This window comes from Odocoileus virginianus, chromosome 11 (genome assembly GCF_023699985.2).
Source record: "Odocoileus virginianus isolate 20LAN1187 ecotype Illinois chromosome 11, Ovbor_1.2, whole genome shotgun sequence".
Lineage (NCBI taxonomy): Eukaryota > Metazoa > Chordata > Mammalia > Artiodactyla > Cervidae > Odocoileus > Odocoileus virginianus.
Window position 1 is genome coordinate 27,343,037 of NC_069684.1, and position 27,555 is coordinate 27,370,591.

The 27,555-nt window shown below is 47.3% G+C and overlaps 1 protein-coding gene across 5 annotated transcripts in view; it reads left to right on the forward strand.

Moving 5' to 3' along the window:
* The window catches only part of FHAD1 (forkhead associated phosphopeptide binding domain 1), a 162,413-nt gene that overhangs the window by 67,984 nt on the left and 66,874 nt on the right, over window positions 1–27,555 (forward strand). For 4 of the 5 annotated variants that reach the window (XM_020873708.2, XM_020873709.2, XM_020873711.2 and 1 more), the window contains exons 7-14: window positions 6,590–6,713; window positions 11,035–11,165; window positions 13,101–13,190; window positions 14,209–14,313; window positions 18,343–18,450; window positions 22,429–22,512; window positions 23,273–23,425; window positions 25,211–25,406. In XM_020873708.2, the coding sequence (XP_020729367.2) occupies window positions 6,590–6,713; window positions 11,035–11,165; window positions 13,101–13,190; window positions 14,209–14,313; window positions 18,343–18,450; window positions 22,429–22,512; window positions 23,273–23,425; window positions 25,211–25,406 (991 nt within the window). The remainder of the gene's footprint in view (window positions 1–6,589; window positions 6,714–11,034; window positions 11,166–13,100; window positions 13,191–14,208; window positions 14,314–18,342; window positions 18,451–22,428; window positions 22,513–23,272; window positions 23,426–25,210; window positions 25,407–27,555) is intronic. The other variant, XM_070474083.1, reaches the window with a different exon arrangement.

Here is a 27,555-nt window from a genome sequence, read left to right on the forward strand (position 1 = left end):
TGAGCTCCCCTCTGCCACTTTGCATTTCCACCCAGCTCTATGGCTTTAGTGACCACCTCTCATGCTCACCTGGCCCCATCCAGAAAGGACTGGAGATGGGGAGAAGGAACCTCCCAGTGTTCCAAACACCAAGGCCTTTCTCAATCCCTGAAGGAAGCTGCTGCTTCATTTATGGAGAATTTCACCCAAAACTCTCCACGTAGGATGCCTGGATTTATGATCAAGGTCCTTTCTTTTGAAACTAGATCCAGAAAAAAAAATTTTTTTTTTAAAGTAATGACTTTAAAATCAGCCATTGATCTTGTACATAAATTATATCTCAACATATGTGAAAGTAGCTCAGTTGTGTCTGACTCTTTGCAACCCCACGGACTATATAGCCCGTGGAACTCTCCCGGCCAGAATACTGGAGTGAGTAGCCATTCTCTTCTTCGGGGGATCTTCCCAGCCCAGGAATCAAACTAGGGTCTCCTGCATTGCAGGTGGATTCTTTACCAGCTGAGCCACCAGGGATGCCCATATCTCAACATAGTTGATAAAAGAAAGGAATTGGCCACTGATGAATTTTGGCCTCAGTGCATAAATCTGCTTAAAACCATAGCCACGTCTGGGGCCTCGGTTCCCTGATTCTTTGTTTATTGCCTTCCCCTTCTGTCACGGATTCTAGGTGCGCAATTTCAGTCCTAGAAACGGTGCCCTAGAAAGGACACGGGTTGTATGGGGAACCTAGGAGATTCTATCAAGAGACTGTCAGCTCCATGAAGGCAAAGGTTGGTCCTAGTAATCTTCCAAAACTCTGATGGGTCTGTGTCTGCTTGTTCTTTATCCATCCATCTGTTCATTCAGATCAGTATTTGCTGGGACCAACCCTGGGTCATGCTATCTTCCAGGTTCTGTGAATTCACCACAAATAAGGAAGACAGGATCCCTCCCCCTGTTTTGTTCTAGTGAGCGGGACAGAATAAACCAGGAAACAGGATATATGTTCTAGTATTTCAATGAAGCAATGACTCTTTTGAACCTACGTTTGAAAAAACCACTGGAAGCGGCAAGTCCTGCAGGAACGCCTACTGCAAACAGCTGCCTTGACGTGTAACTGACTCCCTGAGTAGCATCTTCTCTTGAGCTGAACTCAGTTTTGCTGAAATATCCTTTTCAGTTATGCTCCCATTTCAGAGCTTTCCTGAGCTAATGTCACAGGTACATGGACAAGGCTGAATTATTCTCATATATCTTTTTTTTTCTTCAGTTGAAACATATTTGACACCTAGTATTATAGAATTGCCACATATCTTTGAATATCAGCCAGTCACAATTTGAGTATTATTTAAAGTGGCTGATGATATCTGGGGGGGAAAAATTTTTTTTTTACAAAGGAATTGTCTAGAAATAATTACACTGATTCATCATCCTGTTACCTCCTCCACCTCTGGAGCTTTACTTATAACTGAAGGAGAATATTTTGTAACAAGACATCTATGAACCAGAGGCTGCCCTGGTTTGAACTCAAATCGAGTTCCATCCACTCATGTTTTAGCTTCTTCAATATTCTACTGCCGGCAGAACATTCAGCCAGAAGCAGAAGCCGCATGGCTGGTTGATTTATTGTTCTGATTACTGTATGCATTCTCCTTGGTCCCTGAAAGCATGTACATAATGACTTGCTCTCAAAGATCTTCGATCCCCTAGAAATATCACTAGAACATTCTTGCCTGCATGTGTTCTTATATGCCTGTGCTAATTAGAAACCAAATTAGTATCTTGAAACAGTCACTCCTCCTAGCACTATTAATTTTCTTATGATTCTGGGCCCATTTTATTACATAGCATAACAGACATTAAACATATTGGAGTTTATGCCAGTTACAGACAACATGGATATTTGTTTTGGTAGTAAAAGTAACTAAGAGGTTTGAAACACTCTTTTTTTTTTTTGGCTCAGCTGGGTCTTTGTTGTGCATGCAGGCTTTCTCTAGTTGTGGTGCACAGGCTCTTAGTTCCTCGACCAGGGATCAAACCCACATCCCCTACATTGGAACTTGAGCTCTCAACCACTGGACCACCAGGAAAGTCCCTTGAAGACTCTTTTGAGTTTTTCAGCAATCCAAAATCCTAAAACTCTGACACTTAGAATGAAATATTTTAAATCTGTCAAAAACACTGGAGTCTTTAGAGGGGAACGTATGTTTTCCCTTCTGGAAGTTTGCCTCTGTGTGTTCTTCCTTATGCAAATGAACCCATTAAGCTGAGAAGAGCTAGAAACAGTTTGCTTAAGTGTTCCAAGTACCTTTTATGGGAAAGTTGTATTCCACCACCACTACCACCACCACCCACCCTCTTTCATCTCTTCAGTAAGAGATGAAAGAATTTTTTTCACTCAAAGTCTAAAGCACAAACCTGCAAAAGTATAGCCTTGGGGAGGCTGGTGAGCCGAGTGGCCTGTGTCCCCCACCACCACCACCCATAGAAGGTGGTAATGTATAGATGTGAGACTTGGACCATAAAGAAAGTGAGCACTGGAGAATTGATGCTTTAGAAACATGGTTTGGAGAAGACTCTTGAGAGTCCCTTGGACAGCAAGGAGATCCAATCAGTCAATCCTAAAGGAAATCAACCCTGAATATTCATTGGAAGGACTGATGCTAAAGCTGAAGCTCCAGTACTCTGGTCACCTGATGCAAAGAGCCAACTCACTGGAAAAGACCCTGATGCTAGGAAAGATTGAAGGCCAAAGGAGAATGGGGCAACAGAGGATGAAATGGTTAGATAGCGTCACTGACCTGATGGACATGAATTTGAGAAAACTCCAGGAGATGGTGGAGGACAGAGAGTCTGGCATGCTGCAGTCCATGGAATTGCAAAGAGCTGGACACGACTGAGCAACTGAACTACAATAGCCTTGGAGAGGTTGGATGCCAGAGTGGCCTGTGCCCCCGCCCCACCCACCTTCTAGCATAGACCTGTCTCAATAATGTCTCAGATGTCCCAGGGGAAAAGTATCTGTAACCCCCGTAAATGTCATAGACTCTCAACTATGATGGTGCATGAAATGAGAAAGAAAACTTGTGAGACCTTGACACTTCCATTAATTCTGAGTAAGAATGACAAGATTTTCAGGCACAGAAACCAGGACCAAAGGCTGTGAGCGCCATCTGGTGGCAAGGTCTCCACACTGTTTCCCAAATACCTGGGAATGCCCGCCCCTTCCCCCCAATCTTTTTTTTTTTTTTTAATGTGGAACCTGCAGCCTGGTCTGACAGTAAACAAGGAAATTCTTATATTTTATCTTCTTTTAAGAGTATTTTTATTTACGATATTGTGTCTCAGTTTACTCTTATAGCAGTTATTTTTAATTTAATACATGTTTTTAAGTTTAAAAAGCAAGGGACTTCTAAGAAAAATGCTAAGAAATTATAGTGGGACCAGGAAAGAGATATGGCAAAAATAGTGAAAGTGGTATTTGAATGACTGAAGTTTAATAGCTCTCTTAGGGTGGGGTTGCCAGATAAAATAAGGACACCCAATTAAATTTGATTATTAGAATGTCTTCTTTAGCATATGTTCCACATACTGCACAGGACACACACGACAATGTTATCTGTCATCTTATTTTGAGTGGGCATCCTTTTTTTCTCCCCCAAATCTGGCAACCTTACCTTAGGAAAACAAAGAAATTATGTCCTGCTCCTTATTGCTTCTATTTTGGTCTATCAAAACAAGCTAGCCCTCATCCTGTCTAGGGACTATGTGGCATTTCCGCCCCAATAAACATGTCCCTGTGGGAGAACTGAGTCCTAATGTCTGAAAAATCAAAGCGGCGAAGGCCCACAGCGCACCCTGGGAGGCAAAAGGCCTGGCCACTCAGACCAAGCAGTCAGGAGTCAGATGAAGAGGGAGGGTGTTCTGGTCCACCTCCCTTCCCCAGCCTCTCGGGTACCTGCTCTGCGGAGGCCAAGATGCGGCAGCTACTTTCCAGCCCTTACCAGGGCTGCTTTCCAAGGAGATCCTTCCAGGGCCCCTGCCCTGCGTGTGGATCCCCGGAGAGGGGTGGCCCTCAAGTGGGTTCTGAGCCAGGGACTTCCAGAGTTCTCGCAGCAGCCAGCCCATGGTCATCCCACCCATGATTCCTGTATTTCCTCCTAATAACCACAGCAGTGTTAAAGTGAGCCTGAGCAAGACTTACAAATGCACACAAAAAGATTCCCAACTCCTTTCCCCAGAGACAGACAAGGGAAGCTGAAGCTAAAACACGCCATGGGTAGTCAGCTGAGAGGACCATGACACCTCATCCCTCTATGCTGTGTGCCAGGCATGATCTGAGTAGTTGCACACATGACTAATTTGTTAAGATACTTCTAACAGGGATTTCCTGGTGGTCCAGTGGTTAAGACTCCGAGCTGCTGAAGCAGAGGGCATGGGTTTGATCCCTGGTTGGGGAATGAAGATCCGACATGCTGAAAAGCAGGGCCTAGGGAAAAACAATACTTCTAACAATCCTATCAGTCTGGGACTACCATCACCCCATGTACAGACTGAAGATAGAATATGGTGGGTGTATTCCTGTGTTCACACGGCCCATAACAGGCAGAAACAGAATTTGCAGCCTACAGTCTGGCTCCCAAGTCCACTCTGTCCTTTACAGCCTCCAGCTTTTCATGCTGCTTCCTAGGGCCACCTGGAAAGGTGGAAATGGGCCGCTAGAGGCTGGGTTTGAATCCTGCTCCACCTCTGACCAGCCCCGTGATACTGAGCGGGGGACTTTACCTCTCCAAGCCTCAGTCTGCTCCCTTGCAAGTGGGAAGACTGATGGGAACAGCAACCTTCAGCAATGCTATGAGGAGTATCCATGTAGCATGTGCAAACGAGTTTTGTAAACTCTGGAGTGTTGTATGAGGTATAAGCTATTTGCTGTTCTCATTAAAGGAAATTCATTGTATAACTTATTCCTATCTTTTGGGGGCTTCCCAGGTGGTGCAGTGGTAGAGAGTCTGCCTGCTAATGCACAGGACACAGGAGACATGAGTTTGATCCCTGAGTTGGGAAGAACCCCTGGAATAGGAAATGGCAACCCACTCCAGTGTTCTTTCCTGGGAAATCCAGTGGACAGAGGAGCCCGGTGGGCTACAGTCCCTGGGGTTACAGAAGAGTCGGATGTGACTGAGTACGCACAACACCCTCCTGTCTCCTGAATTTTGCTCTGCATACAGTCAGTGCTGGATGATTCGGCACCAACTGCTAGCCTGTTTATGGCTAAAAGTCTACAGATGGTGATCTCGGGGAGGCAACAGTGAGCGGTGGCTTGAAGCGAGATCTTAGTTCCCTGCCCAGGAACTGAACCTGGGTAGCCAAGGTAAAAACCAGGACTCCTAGCCACTGGACCATCAACAGCTAGAGGCTAGAAGCAAATCTTCCCTGGCTCTTGCTCCCATTGAAAAATGCATTTCTTGTGTAGGCAAAAACTATTAAAAAAAAAAAACAGGTACAAAGTTTATTGTTACGGACACAGCACAACAACTGGAAGAGCACACAGAGAAACTGTTTAGTTAAGACAGAGATGCACACTCGGAGAGAAGGCGTGGGCATCCCTTCAGTGAGGAGGAGCCCAGAACAGAGGTGGTTACATCATGTATATAGGGCAATTCTTTCAAGTCTTTGTTGTTGTTGTTGTTGTTCAGTGGCTCGGTCTTGTGGAGCTTGTTCAAACTCAGGTCCATCGAGTCGGTGATGCCATCCAACCATCTCGTCCTCTGTCGTCCCCTTCTCCTCCTGCCGTCAATCTTTCCCAGTATCAGGGTCTTCTCTAGTGAGTCAGCTCTTTGCATTAGGTGGCCACCCATCCGGTGGGTCTTTGTTTACCTTTGCCAATTATCTAGTTTCTTTTTCCACACCAGACCTATCCTAGGATCCTCCCCGACATGTATGCACAGCTTTTTCCCAAGATAGATTCCAGCCCAGCAGCCAGTGAGGGATGGGGCTTGACATCACATATTATGGGATGGTGATCCCTCCTTTGTTATCCCCAAGGAGCCTTTCTGCACATGTGCAGTGACTCCCTTGCCCCAAGGATGGGAAATATGTGACCTCTTGGTCTTGTACTCAAACAAGGTTTTGCCCCTGTCTGTCCCTGACACAACTGATGTGTCCACAGGAGACAAAGTCCAGCCATTTACCCTGTTCCTGTCATTATTTCCATCTCAAAGTGCAAACAGGAGGCTGGTTATAAATGACTAACCTGGAGCCCACCTCCCTCCTGTCTTGGGAACTGTAAACAGAAGGCTGGTTGTAAGTGTCCAGCCTGAAGCCCATCCGCCTCTGCCTCAGTCACAGGAAGGGATCCAAGGCAGGGGTCCCTGAGATCCTGGGTGACCACAGAGGTCAGGTTTGTGTCTTGATGATGCAGGGCACGGTGGTCACTGAAGGAATAGGCACCCTCCCATCTCTCCCACCAGTTATAACTGGAAAGCTTGGTTTCCCCAACACCCCGACCCAAGATCAACCTGACTCTTTTTGTCCAGCCTTGGCAGAAGTACCGGCGTGTCCTGCAAAGCCGGCTGGCCCCCCTCTGACTGTGTGTTGCCTCTTCCCACAGATCAGTGCCCTGCAGCAAGGTTACAGCCAGGTGCTATGCCAAACCCTGTCTGAGAGGAACTTGGAAATCACGTCCCTGAAGAACCAGGGTGAGAACTTAAGGAGGGATAATGCCATCACATCAGGTGAGGTCCTTCTGGATTAGCTCCTGAGAACTGCCTCTCTCCCCCTGCAGACATCACCAATCTATCACTGCACTTGCCTCTCTCCCCCTGCAGACATCACCAATCTATCACTGCACCTGCCTCCATCCCCCTGCAGACATCACCAATCTATCACTGCACCTGCCTCCATCCCCCTGCAGACATCACCAATCTACCACAGCACCTGTGCCCGTGACCTGGGTGCAGCCTCAGGGATCTCAGCAACCCACCTGGCCACCAGTGTCAGCGAGTTAGAATTCTCCCTCAGTGAAGATTTCTTGCCACCCTCTTCCTAGGGCAGGGCCTGATAAATACTGGAGAGAATGTTGTATCTTGATCAGGCTTCCCGGGTGGCTGGCTCAGTGGTAAAGAATCCATCTGCCAGTACAGGAGATGTAGGAGACCCAGGTTCAATCTCTTTTCTGGGAAGATCCTCTGGAGAAGGAAATGGCAACTGCTCAAGTATTTTTGCCTGGACAATTCCTTGGGCAGAGGAGCCTGGCGGGCTACAGTCCATGGGGGTCGCAAAGAATTGGACACGACCGAGCGACTGAGCACACACACGTGTATATTTTGTCTCCGAGGTCTCCTGAGCACCGGCCCCACCAGGGAGAACATAGAACAGTGTGACTTGGACGGCTCCACAAGCCAGCCTGCTTAAGGGAAACTAGAACATGGACAAAATGGGGTCACCACTTTGGGTACCCATCATCTCACCGATTTTCACCCAAGTGCACTTGGGCCCAAGCAAAACATTTTCTAATTGACCAACAGAGGTGGTTCCCTGATAAGGGGCTTGGATGGGGGGCGGGGCAGCCCACGCATAGCTGTGGCTGAGCCTGGACTCCCTGGATTCCTTCATTCCTTCAGCATGCTGACTGAGCACCTGCTAGGGTGCTCAGGTTCTTGACGTCTTGTCACAGAGAGAATTCAGTGAGAGACAAAGTGATAGGTAAGAAGTGGATTTGTTTAGCGAGAAACACACTCCACAGGCAGAGAGTATGGGCCATCTCAGAAGGTGAGTGGCCCTGAAATATCAGGTGGTTGATTTTTATGGGCTGGGTAATTTCATAGGCTGATGAATGAGAGGATTATTCCAAGTATTTCAGGGAAGGGGCAGTGATTTCCAGAAATTGGGCCACTGCCCACTTTTTGACCTTCTATGACTGACCTCAGAACTGTGCTGGTACTGGTGGGTGTGTTGTTGTTGTCAGTCACCAAGTTGTATCCGACTCTTCAGAACCCCATGGACTGCAGCACTCCAGGCTTCCCTGTCCTTCACCATCTCCTGGAGTTTGCCCAAGTTCATGTCCATCGAATCGGTGATACCATCCAACCACCTCATCTTCTGTTGCTGGTGGGTGTGTCACTTAGCTATTGCATTGCAATGAGCATATAATGAGGCTCCAAGTCCACTGGAAGTCGGATCTTCCGCCAGCTTGGACCTAGTTGGTTCTAACCAGCTTATGTCACATCCTCAAGGGCTCTGTCATTCTTTTAGAGATTGTGCTCTTCCCCCTTCCCTACTGTTTCAGATGGGCAATGACAAACCAAGAACAAGTGAGGCTATGCAGGGTGAACATAGGACTAAGGCTGGATGGGGTCAAGGGGTCTGGGTTTTATACTAAGGGTGATGGGAAGTCGGGTTTTTAATGAAGAAAATGACCTGAAGAGGACCACTCACAGAAAGAGGGGAGGGAGAGGAGCAGGTGACAGGGAGGAGGCAATGAGCCTGGGAGTGGTATGTCACTCCCAAAGTCCCCGGCATGTAGCAGGAAACATGCCCACAGCTGTAAAAGCCAAGCACATTATCGAGTCACTTATGAATCACTCTCCATATATGAATTTATGCTTTTTCCCTGGCCTCACTGTGCAACTTACCACTCTCACTTCCACCCCCTCCCAGCCCCAGGTCCCTGTTTATGCTCCTCCTTAACTTGGAATGTCCTCAGATATTTGCTGAGCACCTCCTCCGGGTTTGGTATGGTCTGGGAACCAGGAATGTAAGGATGAACTCACTGGTCCTTGCCCTCTCTCCATATGTCTGCCAACCAAACCTCATGCAAGCATCAAAGCCTGTCCTGGATCCCACTTTCTCCAGTCAGGGAGTCAGACAGACCTGGGTTGGGACAACGCTTGGGATGAGCTGAACTCACACCAAGTGTGGAAGCCCCAGAGGGATTTCCAAGTAACTTAACTGTGTCCTATGGGCAAAGCACATTTTAAAAATGAAATTCTGGATCATTTCATTTTTTATTTCACATTTGTTGCTGTTGTTTAGTCACTAAGTCATGTCCCACTGTTGGTGATCCCATGGACCGCAGCACGCCATGCCTCACTATCTCCTGGAGATTGCCCAGGTTCATGTCCATTGAGTCAGTGATGCCATCCAACCATCTCATCCTCTGCTGCCCCCTTCTTTTGCCTTTAATCTTTCCCAGCATCAGGGTCTTTTCCAATGAGTTGGCTGTTCGCGTAAGGCGGCCAAGTTCAGTTTAGTTCAGTTTAGCCACTCATGTGTGTCCGACTCTTTGCAACCCCGTGGACTGCAGCACACCAGGCCTCCCTGGCCAAAGTATTGTCTAAATATTTTTGGTCGTGCCTCATGGCATGCAAGATCTTAGTTCCCTGACCAGGGATGATATCTCTGCTTCCTGCATTGGAAGCATGGAGCCTTAACCAGTGGACCGCCAGGGAATTCCTCATATACCTGCTTGACTGACACCTAGCAATAAAATTAGGCCTAATGTTCTTCCAAGAAAGAACTGTATGAGATAACCCAGTACCACTGTATTTAGGCACCTTTCTTCCCACTTTGGGCTTCCGTGGTGGCTCAGCTGGTAAAGAATCCGCCTGCAATGCGGGAGACCTGGGTTCAATCCCTGGGTTGAGAAGATCCCCTGGAGAAGAGAACGGCTACACACCTCAGTATTCTGGCCTGGAGAATTCCATGAACTATACAGTCCATGGGGTCACAAAGAGTCGGACACGACTGGGCAACTTTTCACTTTCACTTCCCACTTTTCTCCAAAGTGATAATTCAATAACGGAGTAGTTATCTATTGCTATATAGCAAGTTATCCCAAAATGTAACGGATAAAACAACAGCTGATATTTATTATCTCACCCAGTTTCTACAGTACAGGAATTTGGGATGGGGAGGTGTGTAACTTAATTCTCTTGAATTGCAGTCAAGATGTCAGCCGGGGCAAAAGTCATGATATCGAAAGCCTTACTGGAAGCAGGAGGAACCCCTTTCAGAGTCGCTGCCCATGTGGCTGTTGGCTGGAGGCCTCAGCCGCTCATTCTTCTCCTGAGGGCTGCTTGAGTGTCTTCACAACACGGGGGGTGGCTTCCCCCAGAGTGAGTGATGCAAGAGGGCAAAGAGGAAGCCGCAGTGTCTTTTATGACCCAGCCTGGGAGGTTGCATTGCATCATTTCCACAGCATCACGTGGGTTAGCCATGTCAGCCCTATTCAGGGTGGGAGGGGCCACACAAGGGCATGAATTCCAGGAGGCAGGGATCATGGGGGCCATGTTGGAAACTGGCTATTGTGAAAAATAGTGAGTGCCATGTAGGGAGATGACAGAGGATGACATGGTTGGTTGGCATCACCGACTCAATGGCCATGCGTTTGAGCAATCTCCAGGAGATGGTGGAGGTCAGAGAAGCCTGGCATGCTGCAGTCCATGGGGTCGCAAAGAGTCAAGACACGATTTGGCGACTGAACAACAACAACAAATATAAGTTAGTCACTTTGTGTTCTTAGGACAGACCATCTCACTTGACCCTTACAATAACTCTGTGCAGGACATGCAGTGGGAGGTGAAATAACTTGTCCAAGACCACCAAGCTAATAAGGGGTAAGGACAGGGCCAAACTCATGTAAGTGAAGCTAGCCACCCCACAAGAGTGTCCAGCAGTCCACGTTGCTGCGAGTCTGCCTCCTGGGCTCTGGAGAAGAATTCCTGGACTTCACCTGTGCTGGGCCTTTGTTCCCCAAGCCCTGGGCATGGCCTCTCCTCTCGGCTCTGCCCAGCCTTGCCCACCAGGGGCCCCCAAAGTCTTCTCCCACTGGTGCTCACTGATGCTCCTCATTCTCCCTGAAGCCTCAAACCACATTCCATGGCCTCTGGTCTCATTCCTGTTCTTGCTCTGGGATCCTTGGCAACAACCTCTGCAGTTCTAGGAATGTTGGCCCTGGGCTTGGAGGTTCTTGTCCGAAACTTGGCTAACAGTCATGGCGATGCCTGGAATCCTTCCTGCCCTTTTCACCTGTGAGTTTTTGTTTTTGTTTTACAGAGATGGTGTCATCTTTGCAAAAGGATATGTTAGCAAAGGATGAGCAAGTTCAACAACTACAACAGGAGGTGAATCAACTAAAAAGTGAGAACAAAGAAAAGGATCACCAGCTCGAAGCCCTCAGCTCCAGAGTGAGTGTCGGGTCATCACAAAGTGTAGCTTCAAAAAGCAGACACAGTACAGTCACGTGTCTGCAGTGAAGTCAACTTCTCTGCAGCTTTTAAAGTACAGTATGTGGCTCAGAATAAGCATGATATATATTCAAATGCAGCAAACATTTTCTAACCCCTATGATAAATAAACCCCAGGAACAAACACACTTATTAGCATATATTGCTACTGCACAGCTTAATGTAAAACAGAGTAAAATCTCTCTGTGAGCAGGGACAACCCACAGGGCTCCATCACGGTCCCAGCACCACTGGTTCTCATAATTGCCTTCAAATCAGAACATTTGAAGATCCAGATGCAAACACACAAACTCTCATTTCTTCCCTAGACTTGGTAGGCGAGTGAAGAGTTTTTTAAATGGAACTTTATTTGCAAATCTTGCCTTCCATGCCAACTTTAGAATCCTGACTCTGTAGGATAAGATTTCTCAGTATTTGTATGGTGCATCTGTTTCTGCCAGTCAAGGTAAAACCTCATAGCTTTCATCTCAGGTCATAACTCAGAGATTCCCAGAAGCTGTCCAATGGGTTAGCCAGGGCTGCACAGGTGTGGGGTGGAAACATCCTGAGGTTCCAAGGAAAAGGCACAATATGTAGTACCTGGTGCTTAGTACTATACTGAATATGGAACTGGCAAGAGGCATGAGCTTTGGGGTCAGAAAGACCTGGGTCCAATCCCAGAGCTTTCTCTTACTGTAACTTATTTGGCCTTTATTTCCCCATCTGCGAAATGGGAATGACAAAATCATCTTCTAAGACACGGGAGCCTGGTTTTAGCAGTGCTCCTCTGCCTCTGACTCTGCCTCTGACTCTGTCTTTGTTTCTGCCAAGCAGAGTGCCCTCCTAGGCATGTGCACTCGCTGTTTGAGGCGAGAGGACTGCGCGCGTGTGTGTGTGTGTGTGTGTGCGTGTGTGTGTGTGTGTGTTGGGGACGGGGAGAGGTTGCAGCGCTGGTGCTTAGTAGAAGGAATATGCAAAGACAGCCCCTGCTTGGCTCTTCCACCTCCCACAGTGCATTTGTTTGATTATGTCCCTGTTTCCCCTTCTTTATTGACCTTGGAGTGAGGTCACTTTTCCTCTGGGTTCTTCCAGTCTTATTTCTATATATTACCTAGAAATCAATCAGTCAGTTATTTTACAGTGGATTTACACTATGCATCTTTTTAAAAATCATCAACACAACGACTTCCCCATGCTAATAAATCAGTGCTCTTATCATTGGTCTTAAAAGCCACACACTTTCTCCCGGATGTACATGGTGTTATAAAGTGATCTCCTGTTATAAACAACACCTGGTTTTTTTTTCCCACTGTTACTGACAGTTCTATGGAGAACATCCTTGAAGCTACAGATGCCCTGATTTCTCTAATCATTGTCCTTAGGGTACATGTCTTAAGTGGGAATTTCTGGGTCAAAAGAAGGCACATGCATCCTTATGCTCTTAATGTCTGTTGCCAAAATGCCCTCAGAAAAGGCAGCTCTGTTTACCCCTTTGTGACCAGCAGGGAAGCTGCGTCTTTGAGATGGAACCTGCACAAAAGCAGTAAGATCAACCCAAACTCTCTGCCCCCCCCCCCCCACCACTCTCGATGGTTACTGAGTGAAAACAGCTCAATCCCTCCACCCTAAGCACCCAGGCTCTGCAAGTCTGGACTCTCCCTGTGGTGCAGTTTGCTGGCTTTTGAAGGGCAGTGTAGACTCGTTATTTGTCAGAACTCACAAGAGGGGTGAACCAGGAACAACCCCAGGATCCCAGTGCTTCCGTCACACAGACGGTCTGGCCTCTCAGAATGCAGGGTGTGATTGAGTTAAACAACAGAAGACAATCTTGGGCATGCACATAGGGACTTAGGGCCCCCAGTCAAGCCCACATGACCTTGTTATTTTTCTCCCCAGTGCTCAGTGCTGAAAGAAGAGTTAAAGAAGGAAGATGCCCAGAAGGAGAACGTGGAAGCCCAAGAGAAAGAAATAAAACTCTACAAAACCGTGTGTTGAACCTCCTCACCCCTGGGCCTAGACTTTGACCAAATTTCAGGGCTTTGGAGGGGTTCCTTGGCCCCTTAGCTAGTACAAACTCTGGGGCTTTATGGGTGTCTTGTTTGTTAATGTAATTAACAAAATTCTTTGATTTGCTTGCCTCAAAGAGATGGGTAGAAAACCTTGGAAAACATACTCTCCTAGTATTTTGTGGACAGTTGGCTCTAGGCCCCTCATCAGGTTTCCCCTGGAGCTGGGCTAGAGTTGGCCTGGAGACCAGGACAGAAGGTGGCCAGGTGGCCACTAGATGCTGCTAGAAATTCACCATGGTTCCTACCACTGAACTTGTGATACCCAAATTTTCATGGTCTGCTGTCACAAGTTTTATCACAGCCATGGGCACTGTTATTGACATGAAACGCCTCCTTAAGTATCATTACTTAAATATTGATGCATTCAATTTTACATCAGTTCATGAAAACAAAATAAAAAGCAGACATATCATTGGCTTTGTATGGAAGGTGAATATAAAAATTAATACAATGAAAAGATGAGCACTAAATGTGAATGTTCACCCTCTGTGCCAGTCGAATCCTCAAGAACATCACCAAGCATATATTTTCCATCTGTCGAGGCCATTTTGTCCTCTCAGGGGCACTGTTATTCTCTGTCTCAAATGGGAACAAAAAGAAAAAGCTCATTGTTCTTTTCTTCCAAGCTTTGCCCATGGTGTCTTCCAAATAACCCCTATTTAGACTGAACTCAAAATATATTCCAAGGAAAGAGAATCTAATGTGTCCCTTGTACTGTTTAATCCAGAATCCCTGCTGATCTTCAAAAGAAACTCAAATTTCCCCTCACCCTGCACTTTCAGTGCATCTGTTGAAAGAAACCCTACTTTGCTTTAAAGATGTAGAAGCATCTCCCAAGGAAAAGAATTAAACTGATCTTAGACTAGGTTTCCACCTTAACGCACCGGGTGAGGTGAGTTCCGAAGTTGACTTTGCTGTTGTTGAAACTTTCTCAGCAAATCCACGACATGGAGAAAGAAGTGAGAAAACTCAGGGAGGAGCTGAAGAGGAGCAGTACAGAGCAGAACCTGATCTCCAAGACACTTCGGGAAAAGAGCAAGGTATGGCCGGGATGGGTCGCCATGGCAACCGCTCCAGGCTGGGTCTGCCAGACTCCAAAGTTCCTGTGTATAACCATGACCCACTGCCTTCAATCATGAAATTACCCAGGAAAGAATTGATCCATTAAATCAAGTTTGTCAATGATGTTGTTCCAACTTAAATACTCTTATTGATTTGTGTGTGTGTGTGTCTTTGTGTTCCATCAGTCATTGGGAACGTTTGTTTTTTTTTTTCTAGTCTCATCATGATTGTAGATTTGTGTTTCTTCTTTTAATATTGACAAGTTTTGCTTTATATATTGTGAGGTTGTGTTACTATGTGCATATAAATTTGGAATTCGAATACTTCCAGTAGAATAAGACTTTTGATCATCATAAAATGTCCCTTTTCATCTCTAGTAGTGTTTTCCTCTTAACATCTTTGTCATGTAGCGCCATCACTGGCTTGCTGTTGGTTAGAGTTTCCATAGCATATGTTTTTCATACTTCCTCTGCTAATTTTTAAAATTTTATTTGTTTATCTATTTTTGGCTGTGCTGGGTCTTCATTACCGCACACAGGCTCTCTCTAGATTTGTTGAGCAGGGACTGCTCTCTAGTTGCAGTGCGCCGGCTTCTCATTTCAGTGGCTTCTTGTTGTGGAGCACGGGCTTTGGGGTGCAAGGGCTCAGTAGTTGTGGCTCATGGGCTTAGTTGCCCCGTGGCATGTGGGATCTCCCGGGACCAGGGATCAAACCCATGTCCTCTGCTTTGGCAGATGGATTGTTAACCACTGGACCACCAGGGAAGTCCTCTCTGTCCATTTTTAAGTTTTAGACGTATAGCTTCCAAATAGCATATCATTTTTACAAAATCCAGTTTGACAGTCTTTTAGTCCATTTATGTTACATAATTACTGATACATTGGGATTTAAATCTACTCTTGCTCAGGGCCAGTTGTACTATCTGTACTATATTGCTTTTTCTCTCCTTTCTTGCCTCCTTTTGAGTTGATGGTTTTCTGTCATTCCACCTTCCCCCTCTATTAGCTTGGAAACATTTCACTTTTTTACTATCCTTTTAATAATAGTAAGACAATAGCATTTTATCCTTGCCTCGCAATGAGCTCACATTAATTAAGTTTTTCACTCTTTTATTGCTCTCTTAGTGGTCATCCTAAAGATTACAATGTGCATTCTTTTTTAATTAATTTATTTCTTTGGCTGTGCTGGGTTTCAGTTGTGGATCTTCATTGTGGCATGTTTGATCTTCAGTTGCAGCATGCAAACTCTTCAGCTGTGGCATGTGGAATCTAGTTCCCTGACCAGGAGTTGAACCCAGTCCCCTGGCATTAGGAGCGCAGAGTCTTAGCCACTGGACACCACAGAAGTGCTTACAATGTGCATTCTTAACTTACCAAGATGTAGTATTAGTTGATAATAATGCCCTTCTCCTTGACAATGCAGTGAATTTAGAACACCCTTACTTCACTTAACCCCTCCAGATTTGTAAGTCATCGTTGTCATTTTCTAAACTCCTCTCTATAGTTATTAATAAAACCCCCAAAAATATTATTGGTGTTTTTATATAATCAGTATCATATGCACACATTACTCTTACTGTTGCTTGTCTTTTCTGCATTTCTGATCATCCATCTGCATTCATTTTTCTTGTCTCTGAAGAATACCCTTTAGTGTTTTCCTTCACTGTAGCTCTGTTGATGACAGTCTCAGATGTGTTTGTGTGTCTATCTTGAAATGTATATTTAACCTTCATTCTTAAAACACATTTGATTGCCTATTGAATTCTACAGTGGCAGGTTTTTTCTTTCAGCACATTAGAAATAGCATTAGGCATGTCACTGCTGTCTTTTGGCTCCTGTTATTTCTATTTAGAAGCCATCTGTAAGCCTTATTATTGCACCTTTGCAAAACCTGTCTTTTTCTCTGGCTGCTTTTAAGATTTTCTCTTCCCTAGATTTCCAGCAGTTTTATTATGATTTATCTAGATGCGGATTCATTTTTATTTGCCTTGTTCAGAGCTCATCGGGGCTTCTTGAATCACTGGCTTGGTGTTTTGCGCTAGTTCTGGCACTCAGGCTCTATTGCACACAGGCAGTGGGGTGCTACCAGGGCTTCCGAACAGGGAACCAATATGTGACGTTCGCAGCTAATAATGGTGAAAATGATAGCTGCAGTTTCTCATGGACTGGGCATTACCACCAAACATTTCATCTCTTTTCCCTCTTCACAACAGCGCCATGATCTAGAGATCATCCTCCCCGTTTTACAGATGAGAAAGTCAAGACCCCTTGTTAACTAGCAATGTAACTAGCCCAGTCGCAGGTTGGTCTGACTCCAGCCACCAATGTGTAGCCAACAGCCACGTGCTGCTCTTTACACTGATATTAATCAAAATTAAATACACTTTGAAATTCCTTTCCTCGGTCACACCAGCCCCTGCTTCAAGCGCTGGATCACCAGATGCAGTTCGTGGTTGCCGTATTAGATGATACAGGTTCAGAGCGTCTGTGTCGTTGTAGAAGGGTCTGTAGGTCGGAGCTGCCCTACAGCCGGCTAACCTCACAGTACCGTTAAGGCTGTTCTGCAAGGCACTGAACTAGAGGCGAGGAGGCCAGTTGGCCCAGCCCAGCATGTCGCGTGAGAGGGATGGGAGAACAGGCGTGGAGAGCAACAGGTGTGACGGAGGGAGCAGGGCGGTGCCTGAGGCTCAGGAGTGGGGATGGGGGGCTATTCGTGGAGAACACAGGTAAGGGCAGAGTCCAGGGTTGGACTTGGCTTCTGCGGTGTGTGAAAATGTTGCTGAAATACAAGTCATTGCATGCTTAGACCTGGGAGAAAACTAAGGCCCAGAGAGTGGCTCTCCAAGGTAACAGAGCTGGGTAGTCACTTTACCTCTACACCGCTCTACTCAGAGCAAAGCTCCAAAGAGTTCTTCTGGGTCTTTTATTACATCTCTGTGATCCCCCTTGTCAGATCCCTAATCAACACGGCCCATGGGATTTGTTTCAGCACAAAGTCTTTCCATTTATTTGCAAGAGTTTGCCTGGTTTCTTGCTGGTGCCAGAGCCCTGGGCTCAGCAGGTGTATCCCTGAAATGATGAGCTGTGTCCCTGCAAGGAGCAGCTGCAAAGCCTACACTGGCCAGCAGAGGGCAGCATCAAGCGCTTCCGAGCACCTCAGCTTGCCCCGTTACCCAAGCAAGGGAGGATTAGACAAGCAAGCTTCTGCACTTCAAACGCCTTCTTTTGCAGGCTGCAATTCTTAATAGACATTACTTAGCAAGCCTCTAGAGAGCTTTCCACCTGTGGGTGTGCTCAAAGTGATAATGACAAATAGTTATGATGATAAACCCAATAATAACACTGACAAGGGACCCATCATGGGGTCTTAGAAGGAGACCCCATTCACCTTTTAAAAAATGTATTTATTTATTTGGTTGCATTGGATCTTAATTGTTGCACGTGGGATCTCCTATCTTCATTGTGGCATGTGGGATCTAGTTCCCTGACCAGGGATCAAACCTGGGTGCCCTCCATTGAGAGCGAGGAGACTTAGCCACTGGACCACCAGGAAATTCCACACCCACCTTTTATAGGTCACGTCAATATTTACCACACCCACAGACCTGTAAGCCCTATTCCAAAAATTTTGAATCCCCACAGTAACTCTATGCTGCAGTACAGGTACCATCATCCCCATTTAACAGATGAGAACACTGAGTCACGGAACAGTGAAATCACTTTCCCAAGGTCACACATCTTGCTAGGGTCCAAGCTGGGACTGGAGTCTGTGATAGGACGTAGTTGAGCCCAGGGTGCAGAGCTCAGCCCCTTCCCTTAAGGGGTATCTCCCTGTGAGTTTATCTCCACACTGTGTATGCCCATGACTCCTGCCACAGGGCCGCAGCTGTCCCTACGCCTTGAGGATTCCCCCACTGCCATTAGCACCGCCCCCCCCCCCAGAAGAGTTCCCCCAGAGGGCATGATCATCACATTAGCAGCAAGCCCATGCTTTCATCATCCTTTCAGGTTGAAGAGAAACTTCAGGAGGATTCCAGAAGGAAATTGCTTCAGCTGCAAGAAATGGGGAACAGAGAAAACCTCATTAAAGCCAATTTGGAAAGGGCAGTAGGTCAGGTAGGCGTGCTGCCAAGCCCCTTCACGGCCCACCACTCTCCATGGAGCCCTGCGCTCAAGCGGCCGGTGGGGATGAGTGAGGAGGAGGACAGCCTGGTTTAATTTCACCCACTTATCCCCAGGGGCAGGGCTCTGTGTGGTTCCTGAGTCCCAGTGGATGTCACTAAAAAGGCCTTTCCTGCTGGGAAGCTGCCCACACTGGTGTTTGCCATCACCTGAGACCCTGACCAAGCACCCAGTCCCAGGTCAAGGCCCACCCCGGTAAACCAGCGGTGTGGGTCCCTCTTGGGGAGGGTTTGAGCCTCTCAACCCTCAGTGGTGTTTCTAGTACTTTCTTCTTCACATTTTTTTGTCTTGACATTTATAGCCATCTTTCTTCCTCTGGGCCTCCAAACAGACACTCTAGTCAGTATCCACAGGGGAATGCCACTTTTCTGTTTTTGTTTGGTTTGGTTTGGTTTGGTTTAGTTTGGTTTGGTTTGGTGAAGCCACATGGCTTGCAGATCTTAGTTCCCCAGCCAGTGAACAAACCCGTGCCCCCTACAGTGGAAGCGCAGACTCTTAACCCCTGAACCACTAGGGAAGTCCTGCCACTTTTCTTAATGAGGTAGTAATAATATGCAGGTCAAGAAGCAATAGTTAGACCTGGACATGGAACAACAGACCGGTTCCAAAGCGGGAAAGGAGTACGTCGAGGCCGTATATTGTCACCCTGCTTATTTAACTTATATGCAGAGTACGTCATGAGAAATGCTAAGCTGGAGGAAGCACAAGTGTGAATCAAGATTGCTGGGAGAAATATCAATAACCTCAGATATGCAGATGACACCACCCTTGTGGCAGAAATCAAAGAACTAAAGAGCCTCTTGATGAAAGTGAAAGAGGAGAGTGAAAAAGTTGGCTTAAAACTCAACATTAAGAAAACAAAGATCATGGCATCAGGTCCCATCACTTCATGCCAGATAGATGGGGAAACAATGGAAAAAGTGACAGACTTTATTTTGGGGGGCTCCAAAATCACTGTGGATGGTGACTGTAGCCACGAAATTAAAAGATGCTTGCTCCTTGGAAGAAAAGCTATGACCACCCTAGACAGCATGTTAAAAAGCAGAGACATTACTTTGCCAACAAAGGTCCATCTTGTCAAAGTTGTGGTTTTTCCAGTAGTCACGTATGGATGTGAGAATTGGACTATAAAGAAAGCTGAGCGCCAAAGAATTGATGCTTTTGAACTGTGGTGTTGGAGAAGACCCTTGAGAGTCCCTTGGACTGCAAGGAGATCCAACCAGTCCATCCTAAAGGAAATCAGTCCTGAATATTCATTGGAAGGACTGATGCTGAAGCTGAAGCTCCGATACTTTGGCCACCTGATGCAAAGAACTGACTCATTTGAAAAGACCCTGATGCTGAGAAAGATTGAAGGCAGGAGGAGAAAGGGATGACAGAGGATGAGATGGTTGGATGGCATCATTGACTGGATGGACATGAGTTTGAGTAAGCTCCAGGAGTTGGTGATGGACAGGAAAGCCTGTTGCAGACCATGAGGTTGCAAAGAGCTGGACACGACTGAGCGACTGAACTGAACTGTATAATAGAATTAATAATAGAACCCAGATTATCACAGCTCATGTCAAATGGAGATGGGTGGGGTGGGGAGCAGGCTCTGACTCAGCAGGCCTGGTGGTGCCACATCCCAGGGCTCTGACCCAAGATGGCCCAGCAGCCCTTCCTCTTACATGTGGCACAGACATGATGGCCAGAACATGCAAACAAGGCCTCACAAAAAGCTAAGGGAGGGCAGACGAGATCCCAGGATGGGGCACTGCCCCTATGGAAGGTGGCCCACCCAGAGCAGCCCACCTTGGACCTCTCCACAAGACACCCCTCTCCTGGCAAACATGGCTCCAGGAGGACAAGAACATTTTGCATGTATAAATGTATTTGTGCTTTTCTTTTTCTGGGAGGATGAGTCCTCCTCATCACTCATTGGATTCTCAGAAGGGTCCGTAAACTACCCAGAAAGGTTAAGAACCACGGTCCTTAAAGGAGCCCTCCAGCCCACCCAGCCCAGCTCCCGAAGCCCTTCCATGTGGTGGCGTCCAAGCCTGAACCAGCAGTGTGACCGGCCATCGTCCTCCATGCTGAACTCCAGAGGCACCCACAGGGCAAATGATGATGATAGTGCCTCTTAGCAGGTTTTAAGGCCTCTTCAACAAACATCCACACCATCACCCCCGGTGTCCTGTCTCCTGCATGGTGCCAACCCCTTAGCGAGGGAGATAGCCCACCGCTCTGGGCTTCCTTTGGTGCACCTGGGCTACCCCTCCCCCTGCCAGCGCTCTGCACCCCCGGGACACACCCGCTTTGAGGGCATGATCTGTGCTGCTTGCCAAGAGCCTGGTCATGCCTCCAGCCAGAGCTCATTCGGGAAGACCCTCAGAGACACAGAGATTCCTCCAGGACTCAAGAGAGTAAGGATGAGGCCTGTCTGTGCTGCCCTGGCCTTCATGTCACCCCCTTTTCCACAGCCAGCTCCCTGCCTGTGGCCATGCCCTTCCCCAGGCGGGTGACTCCAGGACTGACTCCCATTGTCCAGCAGGACCTGCCCCTCCGCTCAGAGCAGTCCCATAGGGTGCCTCTGGTGGTGATGGGCGCCATCACCCATGGGGCCCTGCCTACATAACCTCTTCCTCAGGCAAGTTAGGACCCTCCCCTTAGTCGTGAAACCAGCAGACGGCCCAGAATCCCTCAGATCACCCAGCTGGCTCCCGGCAAGCCGACTGCAGAGCTGTCTTTAGGAGAGTCATAATTCCTCTCCTTGGCTTTTCAGAACTTCCTGGTGTACAGCAAACTCCTGTGTCTTGGGACCCGTTGACATTCACATGGATTCCCCAGCCGTGACGGTCCTTCAGGGCTCTATTTTAGAGTCTTTCGTGACCACATTTTGCCCGTGAGCCAAAATCCCAAGCCAAGGGCCGGCATGTTGGTAAACTTCCAGAGAGGGTTGGGCTTGTTTGCCTCTCATGAACTTGGGACACCTTGAACTTGTCATTCTAGAAGCCCTGATTCTAGTGTAACTGTGCTCTTTCATCAACCGTAATCTGAAGACACCAGCACCAGGGAAGCAGTCAGTAAAAGCTGGCTGAACTGAAGGCGAGGACTTTGAACATCTGCCAAGTCAGTTGTTTCTGTTACAAGCATTCAGTGAACATTTATTGAGTGCCTGCTGGGTGCCCGGCTCCAGGGACCTGGAGGGGAATACAGCAGGCGTCATCTTCAGGACACGAGGCTTAAGGCGCAAAATGGCAGCGAACTGCTCCTCCTTCTCTCCCCGGGCACCCTGGCTGATTACATAGTTTACGCGGGCTGACAGCCTCAATATTTATCTCACAGCCTGGTGCCAGCGTACCAATTACGGAAGAGTGCTCCCGGCCCCAGACTTCCCACTGGATAATTGGCAGTGAGTGGCTCTTCTGAGGGCCCAAGACGTATGTGAGCTGCCCACGTGCATCGGCTGGGTTAGGCGGGCATGCCTGAAAAGTCATTAACATCTACTGTCCCCCTCTCTTGTGTGGGCACTGCCCCTTCTGGTGAGAAGTGAAGGTGTTAATAACCCGTTTGCATGCGCACTTAGTCACTTGGTCTTGACCAACTCTTTGCAACCCCATGGAATGTAGCCTGCGGGCTCCTCCATCCATGCAATTTTTCAGGCAAGAATACTAGATTGGGTTGCCATTTCTTACTCCAAGGGATCTTCCCGACCCAGGAGTCGTATCCACATCTCTTGTGGCTCCTGCATTGGCAGGCAGATTCTTCACCACCAGGACCACCTGGGAAGCCCCAACCATAGTGACCATTAATGGTGTGCAGAGCCTTCTAACCAGTTTCTCCCAAATGCAGCAGTGGAAGTGCCTCCTCAAGCCTTGTGGCTGCAGCTGCACCACTCATTCCATCACCTTCCCTTTCTTTGTGCTGCAGCTGGAGCATTTCAGAAGTCAGGTCATCAAGGCCACCTACGGACGAGCGAAGCCGTTCCAGGACAAGCCCGTCTCCGATCAGCAGGTTTGTCTCTCTTCCCCACTTTCTTCCTCAGGGACCTGGGACTCCAGACACTGGGAGCATATGTTTCTGTTTCTTATTGGTGGCGCATATTTTTCACACTGTTGCTACACCATGAAGATTTGTTTTGATATTCTGGGATTTCCTGGCTTTTAGAGTAAAAGCCAATTAAAGTGTTGAAGCCTTGAAGTGTTTGTGTGAAAATCAAATGGAACCACCCAGGCCTGTGTCTGGTCTCCAGGCCTGCGGGGTCCACTCCCGTTAGTCCCATGTGGAAAGAGCCTTGCCATAGAGCAGGCGTCCTGGCTCGTCCCTCCTGAAGAGGGCAGCCAGCAGCAAGGATGTGCCTCTGGCTGTAAGGACTGAGTTGTTATTCTTCTGTTTGTCCCCTCCAACCCTGTTGTCAGCACGCGAATGAAAAATTTACACCATGGACTGCTCTCGGATAACCCAGCCTTCTCTTTCGGGCCCCACAGCATCAGGCTCAGCGTGATGAATCACTCCCAGAGTTCCGAAGAATCTAGAACACACGCGGGGCCACATGACAAGCCTTTGGCTCTTAAAAATCATCTCTGATCCTGGGAAACATGCCCCAGTGACAGAGCCGACATTCCCTCCAGAGCCATCACCCAAACATGCCAGGACCTCCCTCCCCAACCCTGCGGAGATGAGAGCTCAAGCCCATGCCCTCCCCCCACCCAGGGCCCCTCCCCCCAGAACCACCCTGCAATGTCAATCTTTTTTATTTTTTTTTTCCCATTAGTTAATAGAGAAGATCACCCAGGTCACTGAGGACAACATCAACTTTCAGCAGAAAAAGTGGACCCTGCAGAAGGAGACCCAGCTCGGCCTCTGCCGACAGGAAGAGGTCACAGACAGCGTTGAGAAACTGAAGAAGGCCTTAGACAGTTGCCAGGTGCCCTCCTCCGCTTCTCACCCGTGTCCCCCATGGCTCACGTTGTGCTCCTTGTTCAGAACATCATCCGGCTCTGCTTTTCTGCCCACCTTCTCTCTTGCTGGAGAAATCTGTTTGAGGTAGAAAACAAAGGACCTCGAAATCTGCCTCCCAGGTGAACTTGGTGTGGCCAAGAAAAAGCTGCCCGACGCTCCCCTTTGGGAGGCCCCTGGACCTCAGGGGAAGAAATGTGGCTGTTCAGTCACTCAGTCGTGTCTGACTCTTTGCGACCCCGTGGACTGCAGCACGCCAGACTTCCCTGTCCTTCACCGTCTCCTGGAGTTTGTTCAAACTCATGTCCATTAAGTCAGTGATGCCATCCAACCATCTCATCCTCTGTCGCCCCCTTCTCCTCTTGCCCTCAAAATAGCCCTGGGTTATTTCCAGAGAAACCAAGAAAACATCCTGCTCTTCATTTGCGTTTTTCTTTTTTGTCCCAGCAGTGGAAAGGCTGCTCTTACCCTAGTCGCTTTTGACTCTGGAGGAGACAAGACTGGTTCAGACCGACCACCACCCCCCACCTCCCAGCCCCCACCCGGGGAACCAGCTTTATCAGAGCAGGCAGCTGCTTCTGCTTTCTCTGGAAATAAGCAGCTGCTATTTGGGGAATCTGTGTGAATGTTGGCTTGTCAGCACTTTTTCAAGTCAGGAAATCGGACTTTCTGACCAGCTTGTGTGTTGATCTCAGCAGGAATTTTGTAGCCAAATTTGGTTCTCATTTCAGCCAAATCGTCCTTGGCAATTTGGCTTTGGAATTGCCTGTACCTAAACATGGGATCTCTTCCTTTTTCTGTTTTTTTTTAATTTCTTTTTATTTATTTTGTTTATTGGCTGCACCAGATATTATTTGCAGCATGTGGGACCTTCAATCTTCATTGCTGCATATGGGATTTTTTAATTGTGGCATGTGGGATCTAGTTCCCTGGCCAGGGATCAAACGAACCCACTGTATTGAGAACACAGAGTCTTCACCACTGAACCACCAGGGAAGTCCCTTTTTTTTGCTTTTTATTTTATATTGGGGTGTGGCCGATTATATCTTGGGCTTCCTTTGTGGCTCAGCTCATAAAGAATCCGCCTGCAATGCGGGAGACCTGGGTACGATCCCTGGGTTGGGATAATTCACTGGAGAAGGGAAAGGCTACCCACTCCAGTAATTCTGGTCTGGAGAATTCCATGGACTGTATAGTCCAATGGGGTTGCAAAGAGTCAGACATGACTGAGCGACTTTCACTTTCACTTTCATAGCCGATTAACACACCATGTTGTGGTGGTTTCAGGTGAACGGCCAAGGGACTCAGCCATCCATATACATGTGTCCATTCTCCCCTGAACTCCCCTCCCATCCAGGCTGCCACATAACTTTGAGGGAGTTCCATGTGCTGTACAGTAGGTCCTTGTTGGTTATCCATTTTAAATATAGCAGTGTGTACATGTCCATCCCCAACTCCCTAAATATCCCTTCCCTCTGTAAGGGGTTGCTGACCCCCAGCAACCATAAATTCATTCTCTAAGTCTGTAAACACGGGGTCTCTTTGACCATCAAAAGTCCCAATTAAAGTGCACACAAAATAAAAGCTGCCCCCTCGTCCCACCCACCCCCTAAAAGGTAACTAGAAGTGGGCCATCCCAGGGCACTTCCTGCTTCAAGAACACAACAAGAACACTGCTCTCTGTGGGTCACGATGGTCGGGTGCTATTTCTGGCAATGGTGTCCTGACTCCTCACGACCTCCTCTCTTTCCAGGTTTGCATGAAGACGTCGTGCTGTAGCAACGACCTGAGGAAGGAGGTCAGCTTCCTGCAGCGCCTGCAGGTGAGCCCACCTGTCTCGGGGCTCCAGAAGGTGTCACTGGACATTCTGCGCCTGTCGCTGTCCTGGCTGGAGGAAACAGAGCACCTCCTCCAAGAGGTGGGCATCCAGTTCTCCAGCTCCAACAAAGGTAACGGCAGCCCTCTTCTGTAGTTGCCTGACTGAAATGTCACGACGAATCTGATCGCGACGGGACATCTGTTGAGGGAGGCTTCTTGTTGGGTGTGCAGCCAAGCGTTCCCTTCTCCAGACTTAACTTCGCTTCACCACTTGAGAAGTGATGTTCCAGGAAAAGAGTATACACAAGTGAGACATGACTGCTGGAGAAAAATGAGATGTGACAGAGGCAATAGGAAGAAGCAAAATTATGCCAAATCTTCTCTCTTAGAAGTTACCGCATATATATAAAAATACACTGTTTTTAAAGCAGTTTTGGTTTCACAGAAAATTGAGAGGATGATATGGAGATTTCCGAGGTACCCTCCATCGCCATTCATGCACAGCCCCCCAGTTATCAACATCAGCACCAGAGAGGTACAGCTGTTGCAGCTGATGAACCTACATGGAAACATCATAATCACCCAAAGCCCATGGTTTACATTGGAAAGAAAAGTGCAAGTTGCTCAGTCATGTCTGACTCTTTGTGACCCCATCAACTATACAGTCCATGGAATTTTTCAGGCCAGCATACTGGAGTGGGTAGCCTTTCCCTTCTCCAGGGGATCTTCCCAACCCAGGGATTGAACCTAGGTCTCCCACATTTGGGGGGATTCTTTACCAGCTGAGCCACAAGGGAAACCCAAGAATACTGGAGTGGGTAGCCTATTCCTTCTCCAATGGATCGTCCCCACCCAGGAATCAAGCCAGGGTCTCTGTGTTGCAGGTGGATTCTTTACCAACTGAGCTATCAGGGAAGCTGTCAGGTTTACTTTGGGGTTCACTCTTTAATTTTAATTTTACTGGAGTATAGTTGATCTGCAGTGTTGTGTAGGGTTTACTCTTGTACAGTCTATGGATTTGGGCTTGGACAAATGTGTGATAACATGTAGCTACCATTATAATATCATACGGAACAGTCTCATTGCCCTGAAAATCCTCTGTGCTTCCTCCCTGACCCCCAGTCCCTGGCAACCACAGATCTGTTTTACTGTCACCATGGTTTTTTGCCTTTTCTAAAATATCATATAGTTGGAATAATACAACTTTTCAGATTAGTTTCTTTTACTTAATAATATGCATTTAAGTTTCCTCTAAGTTTTTTCATGGCTTGACAGCTCTTTTTTTAGTGCCAAATAATATTCCATTGCTTCCCAAGTAGCACAGTGGTAAAGAACCCTCCTGCCAATGCAGGAGACACAGGAAACAAGGGTTTGATCCTAGGGTCAGGAAGATCCCCTGGAGTAGGAAATGGCAACCCACTCCACTGCAATATTCTCACCTGGAAAATTCCATAGACAGAGGAGCCTGGCAGGCTGCAGTCCAAGAGGCTGACAGAGTGACTAAGCACTGAGCAGTGTTCCATTACCCGTTCACCGACTGAAGGACATCCTGGTTGTTTCCAAGTTTGGACAGTTATGAATAAAGCTGCCATAAATGTCCACGTGCAGGTTTGTGTGTGGGCGTGTTTTCAGCTCCTTTGAGTAAATACCAAGGGTGTAGTTGCTGGATCGTGTGGTTAGAGTACGTTAGTTTTTAATGAAAGCACAAAACTCTCTTCCAAAGTGACTGTATTTTGCATTCCCATCAGCAATGAGTGAGAGTTCCTGTGGCCTCACATCCTTGACAGTATTTGATATTGTCGACACTCACATTCTTTGTGTAACTTCCAAGGCATTGTCCCATGGAAAGATCTGTGTGAGTCTAGGCAAGTTATTCCCCTCTCTGTGCCTCAGTTTCCTTATCTGTAAAATGGGGATAATAGGGTGTACTCACTCCATAGGATTCTTGTGAGGATTAAAATGCATTAATATATCTAAAGTATTTAAAAATAGTACCTGTCATAGAATAGGTTCTACCTCTAAATGTTAATTGATTTATTAACTTTATAAAAAAATGATGTCATACCAAGTTTTCTTTAGTTTTGTTCCTAACAGTACATCAGGAACACCCTTCCATGTCAATACACACATCATCACTGTCACTGATGATGAGGAATCCCACTATGTAGGATGTACCATAATTTATTTAGCCAGTCCTCTATCTTGGGCATTTAAGTTGTTTCCAGTTTTTCACATATAGAAATGATGCTGACATAAATATTGTTAACCTTATCTTTATCA